Source organism: Acanthaster planci, linkage group LG08, assembly GCF_054643075.1.
Source record: "Acanthaster planci isolate LZ-2023a linkage group LG08, COTS_SCS, whole genome shotgun sequence".
In the NCBI taxonomy this organism is placed as follows: Eukaryota; Metazoa; Echinodermata; class Asteroidea; order Valvatida; family Acanthasteridae; genus Acanthaster; species Acanthaster planci.
Window position 1 is genome coordinate 6640016 of NC_141784.1, and position 11441 is coordinate 6651456.

The following is an 11441-nucleotide window of genomic DNA, read 5'->3' on the forward strand; positions in this document are numbered from 1 at the left end:
ATTTATAAATCAAAGCAAAACAAAAAATCGGATAAACAAGCAACTTTTAGGAGATGAAGGAAGCCAGGGTTTGATAAAGATAGACAAGTAGAGGGTAATTGAGCAAATACATTTTTGAAAACGTTCAAGAAGTGTTTCTCAGTACTGCTATGAAAAAGCGGAATTAAAGGCGAAACTTTTGGCCGATAGAGGGCGTGTTTAGTTCTTTCGATTGACGGCTGTTGCCAGTTCAGCATAAACAGAGAGCTTTCAGTGCAGTCATAGAGGAAGGACCCAAGATGAAATCAAGTCGTTTTTCAAATGTTAGCATGGGCAAGCCCAAAACAAGGTCAATGGCTGCACTGTGTAATGGTTCTGCGTACTTGCATGTAGGAGATGCATCTTATAGAAACGTTTTAAAAGGACATGAAACAGCCGTAGGTCATATTTTTCGCGCCAAATGCAAAATCTCCTGGCCTTCCGAGTTAGTACCTCGCTGCATCAGTGCATGTACACTGTGTCTGATGCTAGATCAAAATGCAGAATATTCAGCAAATGGCTGTCCAGAAAAATTATAATTTGATCGTTGCTGCGTGCAGGTGTAAGGATTCTTTGGGAATAGGAATTAATGGTACAATCCCATGGAGATTGCGGTAAGTGAATGTGAATGAATGTAGTCTCCAAAAAAGGCTAAGCCCCACTCTACTAGGCCTACTACATGTAGGCCTACTGAGTACTGTAACAATACATTGACATTAAAATGACAAGTTAATATACATGTAACAGAACTGTCCTATTCCATACCCAATCCCAGAATCCATGCATCCCAGCCAGTAGAGCATTCCATTCCACCCAAAGCCTAAACTTAAGGCCTAAGCTTGGCCTCGGCTGTTGTGTAATCATGGAGCACCATGCATGGTCAAATGAAGACTAGCAGCCTGGGCTAGTCAGTATGAGTATGACTTAGTATGAGTAGGCCCCTATGACTTAACTCAGTCACTTCCCACTTGACGTCAGCATGCAACTGTCAGTGTCACGCAGGCAGACCATACCACTGCACCAGTCAACATGTACACTGAACATGATCAGATGATGTACATGCCTTTTAGAACATGGACACGGCTGGTTGATGCCGGATGCTCAAATGGTAGAAAGTGTTCCGTATCTGGACATCACTTGATACCCTCAGCAATGAGACTTCTCTGAAAAGTTGTTTCTGAGTAAATAATTCAACATTTATTAAGTTATACCACCATCGACAGATCGATTGCGCAAGAGATGTCCCCTGATCTAGTGGATGGTGTGTTCAAGAAAGAATTCCATATAGCCTATGGATGCTTGACACCCTGTGCAAGAACCCGATGACACTAGTCTAAAAAATTCTATGTTTTCTTATCTCAATATTTTTACTGCTTAATTTGGCTTTGAGAACATTTTATATCGTATTCAGATGGCTAATGTAATATAGCCTAGCTTACAGCTGGGAAAATTAGTGGCATCCATATGGACTTTTTCCTCCAAAAAACAAGAATATTCTTCTGTTGTTACATCCTATTTATGTTTACTCCAACATTTAATTCACAGAGTATTAACATGTTCTTTTTCAGATTCATGGTTTGGGCAGACTTTTGTACAGGGGGAAACAAGCCCAAATTGTAAAGTGGTTCGATTCTTGTCGTACATTAAACTGCAGGATATATTACTCGTCGGTGATTTGGGGCTTTGAAGGATTTTTTCCAAGAAAAATATAGTCTGAAATTGCACTGTGTCTGAATTCCATCTCATGACCATAAATTCATGGTGGCAAATTAATTAAGGATGGAACCAAATGAAGATTTATCACTGTAAATTTCTGTCTTTCAAAACATGCGCTGCGCACATACGGTTGCTGTGCCAGTGAAAAAAGCAAGACATAAATACATGTATGTGTACGTGTACAGGACCAGTTCAGAGTCCAATATCCTGTGCAACTTTTAAACTTTCTGTGGTCATCCATTGTTTTAGATATGCTGTCTTTTATGCACTAAAACTTGATTCAGAACTCTTCCTGTGCCTGAATTCTGAATATGGAGCTATTGACAGGTCCTTGACCTGTCGAAGTACTGTCTAAGTCTTCAAGTTTTGTACTCGACTATTTTAACATTAGTTCAGGAATTGTTTGAGAAAGGCTCTGCAGTTGCTCTGTAATTGTTGAAATTATTTTGATGTTCCAGAAGTATTTTAGCACACTTAGGATTCATGAGATCTTGATTTGAAATGTACGTGTATGTGTGTTGTAAAAATTGTTGAGTGTACTCTGGGATACAATTAACGTTTGGTGGGCAAACAAGACTTTAAGAATAGTTTAGTTTAGGTTTAAGAACATTTAAAGGCAACATTTTCACCAAGTAAAAATGTCATATCTCCACATGTCCACTTTGCAGGACTGATTTGAAGTTCTTCAGTGCCCAAACTTCAAAAACAACTGAGAGTGACAAAAAGAATGCTGTCATTATGGGTCGTAAAACATGGCTGTCTATCCCAGGAAAGTTCCGACCACTTCCTAACAGAGTTAACGTTGTCCTCAGCAAAACACTAAGGTAATGAAGCAAACAGATTTAGTATCTAGTATAACAAGTAAACTAACCATGCTGAACCCAATTAAGTTATGTAGTTAATACACATGCCTAGCAATGAAACCAGCAAGTGATATTGCCTACAAGGCTACAAGTTTTTCTATTTTTTTTTCAAAACATAGATTTTGCTTCTGCTTGTGTGGCAATTTGTTACAACTGAATGCATGTGTTTGAATATTCAGTGGAATGGAAGGTCAAATATATCAATATTTAGTTTTTCAAATGGAGTTGTTTTTTTTTCATTTGTGTTGAGTTGAAAATGCGCAATAATAGGTCAAACTGATCATAAATTAATTTAAGTGATCAGCCATCTTCCAAGTAAAAAGTTTGTTGATCTTTCCACTAAATACTTTGTCACATGTAACATTTTTGTGTTTTTTTCATTTAGTGAATGCCCAGCAGATGCTGATCATCTTTGCCACAGCCTTGATCAAGCTATCAACCTTCTTTCTGAGCCTCCCATTGCCAATGGCATTGATGCTATTTGGATTATTGGTGGAAGCTCTGTATACAAGGTAGAGACCTTTTATTGTGACTTGTTTTGTTTACTTGCACCAAGTTTAGGCCTGCATACCAGAATTGTGTTGAACTCAATCATTTTCGTGATTTTGAATTAAGCACTTCAACATTTGAAACAACTGGGAATTACCACCCACACTTGCTGTTTAATACTTAAAACTTTGTAATGCCTCGGTTTCAAACAGCACTTTTTTCAAAAGCTGAACTTAATGCAAATTTATGTAAATGTATGGTCATTAGGAAGTTGAGGTTTAAAATCTCACAATCCACCTGCAATCTTGGAATTGTTGACATCATGGCAAGTGTAGGCATGTATGTATGTATGTATACATACCCTGTGAACGATGTGGATGATGTACATGGAATTATACAATTTTTGGCAAAATCCTGATACATTTTTTATTCAAATTAGTTGATTTAACGAGGTGATGTATATACGTAAATACTATCTATCTTCATCCTTTCTCCTTTTGTCCGTATTGCACACAAATTCTTTGATTTGAACTGCTTGCCAATGTTTATTTAATGTCTGTCACACTACTTGTATTGTTTCATCATTATAGCTTTGCTTGGTGGTAACGTTAACTAAAATGTAGGGATAAAATAAATACTTTTAATCGATAAGACCTTGAGGCAAAATTGAGCTGTTGCCTTTTGAATGGGAAGGCTTCTAGACTTTTATTTATTTTGGAACAGGAAGCCATGGAGTCAAGCCTGTGTCATCGTATCTATCTGACACGCATCCATGCAGAGTTTGAGTGTGATACGTTCATCTCAGAGATTGACACCTCCAAATTTCAACAAGTCCAGTGAGTGACAACAAAATGACTTACAATGCCTGTTTCATCCTTACTTTTGAATCCGCCCCTTTATTTTCCCACCTCAATACCCTACAACCTTTTACGTACTCATAGCCTTGTGTGAAATTATGACCTGTTCTTGTATTTGTTAATTAATATTTGGTGAGTTTCATGTAAAGGAAAAGGAACTCTTTTTTGTCACTTGTTTGTACTTTAACTAAATTGTGTCTTCTGTGTCAATAACTTTTATCAGGGTAAGGGCATGAAACTTCTTTGCAATTTTTTGAATGTTCTGTTGCAGAACAATGTCCATCATAGAAAAAAGTGTGGGGTTTTGTAGCATTTCCAAAACTGTATTCAATGTGTTCCAACTTCTCTCTTTGCCAGCTTTGCAAGGTTACTAATTGTTCTTTTTTTTTATTTCTGCAGTGATCCAGAAGTAAACAGTGAGCGACAGAAAGAAAACAACATTGAATTCAACTTTGAAATTTACCAGAATGTCCAACACACATCAACCTTATGAATGCATCTGGCTGTAAGATTGAAATCAGGTCTGAGACATTGTCTTTATTCACATAGAATTTTGACCTGTGCTTTTCTAGGAAATAAGATGCATTCATATATCCTCCCCCAAATTACATAGAAAGCAAAGCAGATAATACAGTGGAAGACCTTGCGACATTGCTTTCCTATTATTTACACTTACCCAAGTAAAAAAGCTGAAATATGTAGGATTGAGTCAATTCGAATAATTCAAATATAGTTCAAATATTTAACTTTCAATGTTCAATCTTCCCGACCGGAGGTTGTTGATGATAGAGTTGCAGAATGAGGTCATGTAAGATGCTATAGCAATTTGTTTCCAATATGAAGACACGTCCAGCATGCGTCAAGGGGTTTTGGCTCCTAATCTAAAGATTTGGCTCATTGTTATATGGCTCTGCATGGTGTAGCGAACACATTTCAAGCCCAATTGAAAACAGTTTAAACTCAAAGTTCAGTGCTTAGTAACATGCAAGCCTACATTACAGGTGTTTTTCAGACAAATAATAAATTATTGTCTTGACCTTAGTCTTTCTGTTTCTTTTCAATTTTTGGTGTGTTAGCCAATTAGGCTTTTAATAATTCAAGCAAAACCAACTCACCCCTCGAAAAGTGATAGTTTCCTAGTTTGCTTACAACCATTTTTGAAGTGGCCCCCTCTACGTTCTGGGGCACCCTTTTCCATAGGTAATTTTATCAACTCTGCCCTCGGATGGAAGCTCCCAAACCCATGGAATAGATGCTGGCCCACCTTTCCACAATCCTCCCATTGGTTACGGCCAAGAAATCTCCTTTTTCAAAAAAATGTTGGGTTTTTTTTTATGCTTAAGTTAAGCAGAAATTTTCGCTTGAATTAGTTCACTGCTCCTGCTGCTACACATGCTTCTGGCGCCCTCATGTTGATATTCATGCTTTGTTCTTTGTACATGAACGTTCGTGTACATATACGTATAGCTATGTCAGATTATGGCAGGACTGTTCGTCTTTGTGGATGCTAGATTCAGACATGATCTTGTATGCACTTCTGAATCCTTCGGTCATTTCTAAGTCAACAGCTTCAACACTAGTTGTGGCAGTAGATTCCTGGGTTAAGGACATTCGGGGAGATTATGACATTCAGTAGAGTATGCAGTAGAGGAATTTCACAAAATGGGGTGCACAGTAAGACTAGGTGAGGTTTCCTACCTTGGAGGTTTCCCATCACATGCAAATGTAAGGAGTTCATGTACTAGAACTGTTTGCCAAGATCATCAATATAGTTTAAGGTCAGTTTTGCTGAATACATGTAGTGCTACATGCAAGGAAAGTTATGATTTTGAAAGGCATTTGAACACTTTTGAGTAGACCTTTATTATACACTGCCAGAAATAACAAATGGAAATGTTCAGTGTTAACAATTTGAAATTCTTATGTATTATTCTTTAATATTTTGCTTTCAGTGCATCACTTTATGCTAATACTTTTTGCTAATAATTCATACTTTGTACTTTAAACAAATGACTTGTTACTCTAACGTCAATTGCGTCACTTTTGACTCTCGTTTTGTATAAATGGTGCTTCTGGGGAAAAAGGTTTTATAAACATAATTTACTTGTGTTTATAACACAGGCTCCAATATTGCATCGATTATGTACACAAAATTTCATGAATAAGTCTCGTTCATCTGTAGTAGTGGACACTTTTAGAGTGAGAAAAAGCCAAACTTTATGATTTGAACCACTCTTTTTAATGGTGTAAGTTTCACATTTGTAAAGGAAATACATTTTCATCGAAGAAAGATCCAAAATAAAGTTTATTGGAAAGAATCTTTTGCTGTTGTAATGCTTTGTGTTTGGTTTTTTGACTCATCCATATCTAATTTAATATAATTTAAACTTTATTTACAGATTAATTTAAAGGTCCTTAATTTCATTCTATTTGTAAAAGGGGTTAAGCCCAGTTCTAAATTCATAAATAACTGGCATATGGAATATTCGAAAAGTCTTCAATAATGCGTCGGGATAAAATAATTACCCAACATGTCAACAGCTGTAAGCCAGCCATTTAAATACAAGAAATACAAAATATGATTCATAATTTTAATTTCAGTCTTACTGACATCGTCTGGTGAATTTAAAGTCTGCAATTTTCCCAAGTTAAGAATTTTTAAATTATTGTAAAATTTATAATTTGGACTTCTTCAACAAAAATCAACCTCCGACTGCTCAAATCTGAGCATACTTGTCCAGTTTCATTTTCCATCGATTGCAGTGATCAAATCACCGTTTATGGAGCTCTAATGACAAGTTATCATCTGAAAAGGTAGGAAGGAACTGACGATGATGGTTTGCCTTCCCATGAGAGTCTCGTCCTTGACTCCACGTTCTTATTTGGTGTGACTATATGTACCACTGGTACTTGGCCATGAGCGTGGGAGCTACGGCTATTGGCTGATGGTGCCCAGCTATTAGGAGGGCTCTGTGAGAGCCCCATACTTGAATGGTGAATTGCATTCATCCTGACCACGGGCTTTGAACCCATTGAGACTTTGTTAGGGACGCTGCCTCTTCGTCTGACGGAGGCGGGGCTTTGACTGGGCGAATCAACAAATGGAAGCTTCAGACGAGGGTTGTGCAATTTACTGGGTGAGACTGGTGGGTGGGGAAGACGCGAAGGACTAGGGGTGCTCCGTCGGCTAAGGATAGGGCTATTAGACGGGGATGGGCGATGTGGAACACGTAGGTGGTTGTCTTGGCTGGAGCTCTTGGACAGAGGATTGGATCGGGTACTTGTTAATTTGATGTCCTGGTCTAAATCTTCTTCGCGGAGGTCTGGTAAGGACAGAGATATCTTTCGCTGTCGGGGTTTCTCAGTATCAGCGCTCAGCTCGTCTTCTTCTTGACGCTGCTCAGCGACGCGACTCAACCCATACTTGGCCACCTGAAACACGGTGCTGTTCAGCTGCTGCAAGTGTTCTTGGTGGAGAGTGGCTGTAACAGCTTTACTGCGCTGCTTCAGTTTCCCATCTCTATGCTCAATGACGAAGGTGTTTCCGGAGTCCTCCTGCTGCCAGCCTGTGGTGGGATAAAATGAGGCACGCTTCATGAGTTCACACAGAGAGCTGCGCCCCATGGCTTCCCGTTTCTTTCTCGCTTGGAGTTTCCTCTGCGCGATGGGAGAAAGTAGGAGAATGTCTGGGGTGGAAAGCCGGCGGCTTGCAATTGCGTAGTCCTGAGCCGTGTTGAAGGTATCTCCATCCCGTGCGTTGACGTCTGCATTACCTATCGTAACTAAACGGCGACAGATGTCTGCATGACCTCCTCTCGCAGCCTCAATTAGCGGAGTTACACCTGCATGATTAGAAATAAGCAGGTCGAGTTTTTAATGGAAATATAACTGAACTTTATGTCAGAATACCGATACTGCGGTTTAAAAAATTGGTTGATGGAATTTGAACACAACTCTTGTTTTCAGTCATATTTTTACACATGGCTCTTCCTTGATTTGCCATCAATTAAACTAATGATTTCTATGAAACAAAAGTAAAATTGGCCTAAATTCCCACCAAGAATTCTCATCAAAAATATGGATTTTTGTTGGCATATACGGGTACGACATAACAGAATAGTTGACATTATATTTCTTCCACCCACCTTGATTATTTGATTGGTCCACTTGAAGTCCACATCTCAAGAAGTGTGTCAGCAGCGTAGCGACCAAATCATCCTGTCCAGCTCGGCAGGCATGCAGTAGGGGCGTGTCTCCCTCTCGATCTGCAATGTTGGGATCGACATCAGCCTCTTCAGCGAGGAGTTTTAACATGGTCGTGTCGCCCATCATACAGGCGTGAGCCAGTGCTGTCATGCCTTCTGAGTCCTTGGCGTTCACGTCTAACTGCTGTTTGTCCAAAAGGATCTTGGCTAGGTCTCGTCGATTTCTGGGCGGCATATCCAAGCGGCAGACACGCATGAGGAGGGTCTGAAGGTCGTGCTCTGGGTCCCGGCTGCCGAAGTGAATTCCCGGGACTGTCAGGGCCGACTTGATACGGGTGAAGCTATTGGTGCGCATGACGTTGAGTAAGTTCTTGGTGGGGTCCGTCATAACGTCTCGATAATCCTTAACGGACATTGCTGTGGTAGAAGTTGGTACCAAAGTCCTCATATCTTGTCTCTAAATTAGTTTGTCTTCCTTCAGAATTCACAACGCAGGGCAATATTTGACAGGTGTTGCAGAGTCTTCAGTTGAAATCAAGTTATTGGTGACTTAAGCCTTTATATTTAGTAAGGGTTTCATAACCCGAAGCTAAATGGTTTAGTTTGGTAAGTCAGTTGCATCAGCAGACTGGCTAACGAAAGAAATCAATAATTCATCGCTCTGGCTGAATGTTGTTGATCACATTCAATGAATCATCGTTTCTTGTAGGCTCTGAAAGGAAATGGATATAGAGAAATAACCAGTCAACGTTTCATCACTGTATTACCAATCGCTCTGACATGAACATAGAAGTTGAAACTGGCATCAAACATGCTCAGATGTACTAGTGACAGTGTCCAACGCTAAAATGGTAGGCCTAAACATAAAATCAATGATTAGGGTATGAATTGGAACTTTGCCAAACTATAGGAGGTCTCTTTTCGTTTCCGCTAGCACCATGGTCAACGGCGCAACAGTAGCGGTCTAGACACGGTTGGGTGAACAACGCTTCCTGAACCTTCGTAACAACCCAAAAATAGAAACAGCGATCACATGCACGGGACTTGGCATGAAAAGTTTCAGTACAATATCGACCCCCTCTAGAAAAGAATACAATGTATTTTGTCGTGGGTTATGAAATCCAACTAACATGCATGATCGGAAGAGAAAGTCCCATCTGTAAAGTCGTTTTTAACTTTGGGCCTTATCCTGTCCACATTTAGGGTGCTAACGTTTAGAAAAGTAGTATACGATTTCGTTTTCTGGCCTATCAAAAATTAGTCTTTCTTGTAAACTGGACTGTTTCAGAGGTTTTACGTTAACTCCCTTTTTGAGCGTAATTTCCTGGATGAAAGAACGGTAATTTCTGAAGTATCAGCAAGCTTTGTGTAGTCTATAACAAGTGTTGAGGACGGTTTATTGTACGCACAGGTTACTTTTTCAGCGTTTCCATGTTGTGAATGTGTGATACGATCGAAACGACTGAATAGAGCCTGAAGCTGATCTTCATGTATTTTAGATTTTCGGAAGCGATGGGTCAATTTTTGGCAGAATATTTCTCCGGGCTTTCAGGTGATTTTTCAGTTTCTGTAAGTTGATATACTAGCAAATATTTCCCAAAGCCCTTTAAGAAGTAACTGAACGAAAAATATTACAAATTCTAAAATCTTTGCACGTTATTTTTCCTATGCAAGGGTTCCGGAGGCGCTCCATCAGGGGTCAACGTTCAGGTTCTATTAGTAAGGCACGTATAGTTGAAGTGCACTTAATGCACCCTGTACAATATATGAACTGCTAATCCTTGTATTAACTTTATGCCAAGAAACAGTCAACAGTTATTGGATTTCTTGCAATATAACTGTTTACTCGTAATGACGATGATTCAAAGGGCAAGCATGAGTTTCCGTGGCAATAGGCCAGTGAGGGGTGTTTGTTAACCACATGTACATGTATAGGGGGTTGTGCTGTGGTCTCAGTGTCCTCTGAGTTTGGAAATAATAAGGAACGTACATGTACTTCCTTCAGGAAACTTTGTCCTTTGCAATAAATGAGACAAACTTTGTCCTTCTATAAGTAATAAATTTAACCGATTTTCGAATCCGAAATTCGACACTTTTCGATGCTACAGTTCCACGCTGGGCGTAACAGTCTCTTTACAAACAGCTAGCAACGAACGGTATTGTGTTCAATTTATGAGTAAGCTTGCCTACCGCTGTAGTAACCATGATGTGGTTGATGAGCCTTAAATAATTGATTGCCACGTGACAAAGTAGCTGCTTATCTATTTATGAAGGCACCGTGTCCTTGGGATGTGGGCAAAACGAAAAGAGCAAGTACATGTACTTAAATCTTCTAGTTGTTGTGAATATGATTAATTTCAAAAATGAAAGTTTGTTAAAAAAATGCACACTTTTTTTCAGGACCTTGTTCGAGTCTTCCTTTTTCTACAGCCATTGAGTTTGTTCTACCACTGACGGACTTGCCCACAACTCTATTTTGACTGTAGTGTCCAGCATGCACCTTCGTTTGTTCTACCAGCATTAATGAAAAGAAATTGTTGCAGTGGCTAGCCTCAAGGGCCAAAGCCAGTAAGCCCGACCGACATTATTCACACACAATGTCCATCAGAGATCGAGTCAGTGGTACATGGTATTTGAGGGGCTATCGTAATAAACAAATGACAGACTACCAAAATAAAATTTGTAACAGGAAGCAGAGACATGCTGAATTACAAACATTACTGACAACAACAAATGGTTTACTTACGGTAGAAAACTTCAGTCAGTGCGTGATATCAGATCCTTTGTCCTGCATTTTGTGCGCGGCACGAGTGGTGTATCTTGAGGTGTGTCTTGTCTTGAAAGTTTTGGGTTCAATATGGATCAAGAAAGGTTTATATATAGACCGGGCATGGCTGGCAACAGGTCACGAGACACGAGGGTCGGTATTGCTCTTGCACAATGATGTTTTTGCCTTTTCTGTGCGCCCGGTAACAGACAAGCGATGTCATTAAACGGGGAGCACCAAGTCAATATCGGAGCATTGATTAATGATAATGACTTCAAAGAATCATCGCGTCTTCCCTATAATAACAATTGTCTCGATTGTGTCAACATCTTGAAAAGTCTGCGGGATACAGGACTGCAACGGGCAAAGTGCCAAGGTTTCAGGGTGTCTTGACGTCAGAGGATGTTTAATTTGGGATAAGCGTTACGCAACAGTGCAGCAGGATAATACTGTCAACCGTAGAGCTTGGAAACTCAATTCTTGGAAATTACCATAGCAAGTCACTGAGCAATAACTATCAGTGAGA

General features: G+C 39.6%; 2 protein-coding genes across 2 annotated transcripts; one reads left to right on the top strand and one right to left on the bottom strand.

Moving 5' to 3' along the window:
* The first annotated feature begins 426 nt into the window (after positions 1 to 426).
* Positions 427 to 6261, top strand: LOC147798344 (dihydrofolate reductase-like). The gene is made up of 5 exons (XM_087140398.1): positions 427 to 632; positions 2403 to 2558; positions 2983 to 3109; positions 3810 to 3922; positions 4343 to 6261. Exons 1-5 carry the CDS (start codon positions 517 to 519, stop codon positions 4434 to 4436), a joined length of 606 nt encoding a protein of 201 aa, XP_086996524.1. The 5' UTR covers positions 427 to 516; the 3' UTR covers positions 4437 to 6261.
* A 153-nt stretch (positions 6262 to 6414) lies between these two features.
* On the bottom strand, positions 6415 to 11188 carry LOC110987799 (uncharacterized). Its single transcript, XM_022250881.2, has 3 exons — positions 10895 to 11188; positions 8089 to 8860; positions 6415 to 7785 (listed from the first exon to the last, which is right to left on the bottom strand). The coding sequence occupies exons 2-3, from the start codon at positions 8594 to 8596 to the stop codon at positions 6746 to 6748; spliced, it is 1548 nt and encodes a 515-aa protein (XP_022106573.2). The 5' UTR covers positions 8597 to 8860; positions 10895 to 11188; the 3' UTR covers positions 6415 to 6745.
* Between the last annotated feature and the right edge of the window lie 253 nt (positions 11189 to 11441).

Excerpts from the sequence above, each read along its gene's own strand:
- LOC147798344 (XM_087140398.1), top strand. The coding sequence starts at position 517 with ATGCAGAATATTCAGCAAATGGCTGTCCAGAAAAATTATAATTTGATC. Across the intron at positions 633-2,402 it reads ACAATCCCATGGAGATTGCG|GACTGATTTGAAGTTCTTCA; the intron begins GTAAGTGAATGT and ends TCCACTTTGCAG. Across the intron at positions 2,559-2,982 it reads GTCCTCAGCAAAACACTAAG|TGAATGCCCAGCAGATGCTG; the intron begins GTAATGAAGCAA and ends TTTTTCATTTAG.
- LOC110987799 (XM_022250881.2), bottom strand. The coding sequence starts at position 8,596 with ATGAGGACTTTGGTACCAACTTCTACCACAGCAATGTCCGTTAAGGAT. Across the intron at positions 7,786-8,088 it reads GGACCAATCAAATAATCAAG|GTGTAACTCCGCTAATTGAG; the intron begins GTGGGTGGAAGA and ends CTAATCATGCAG.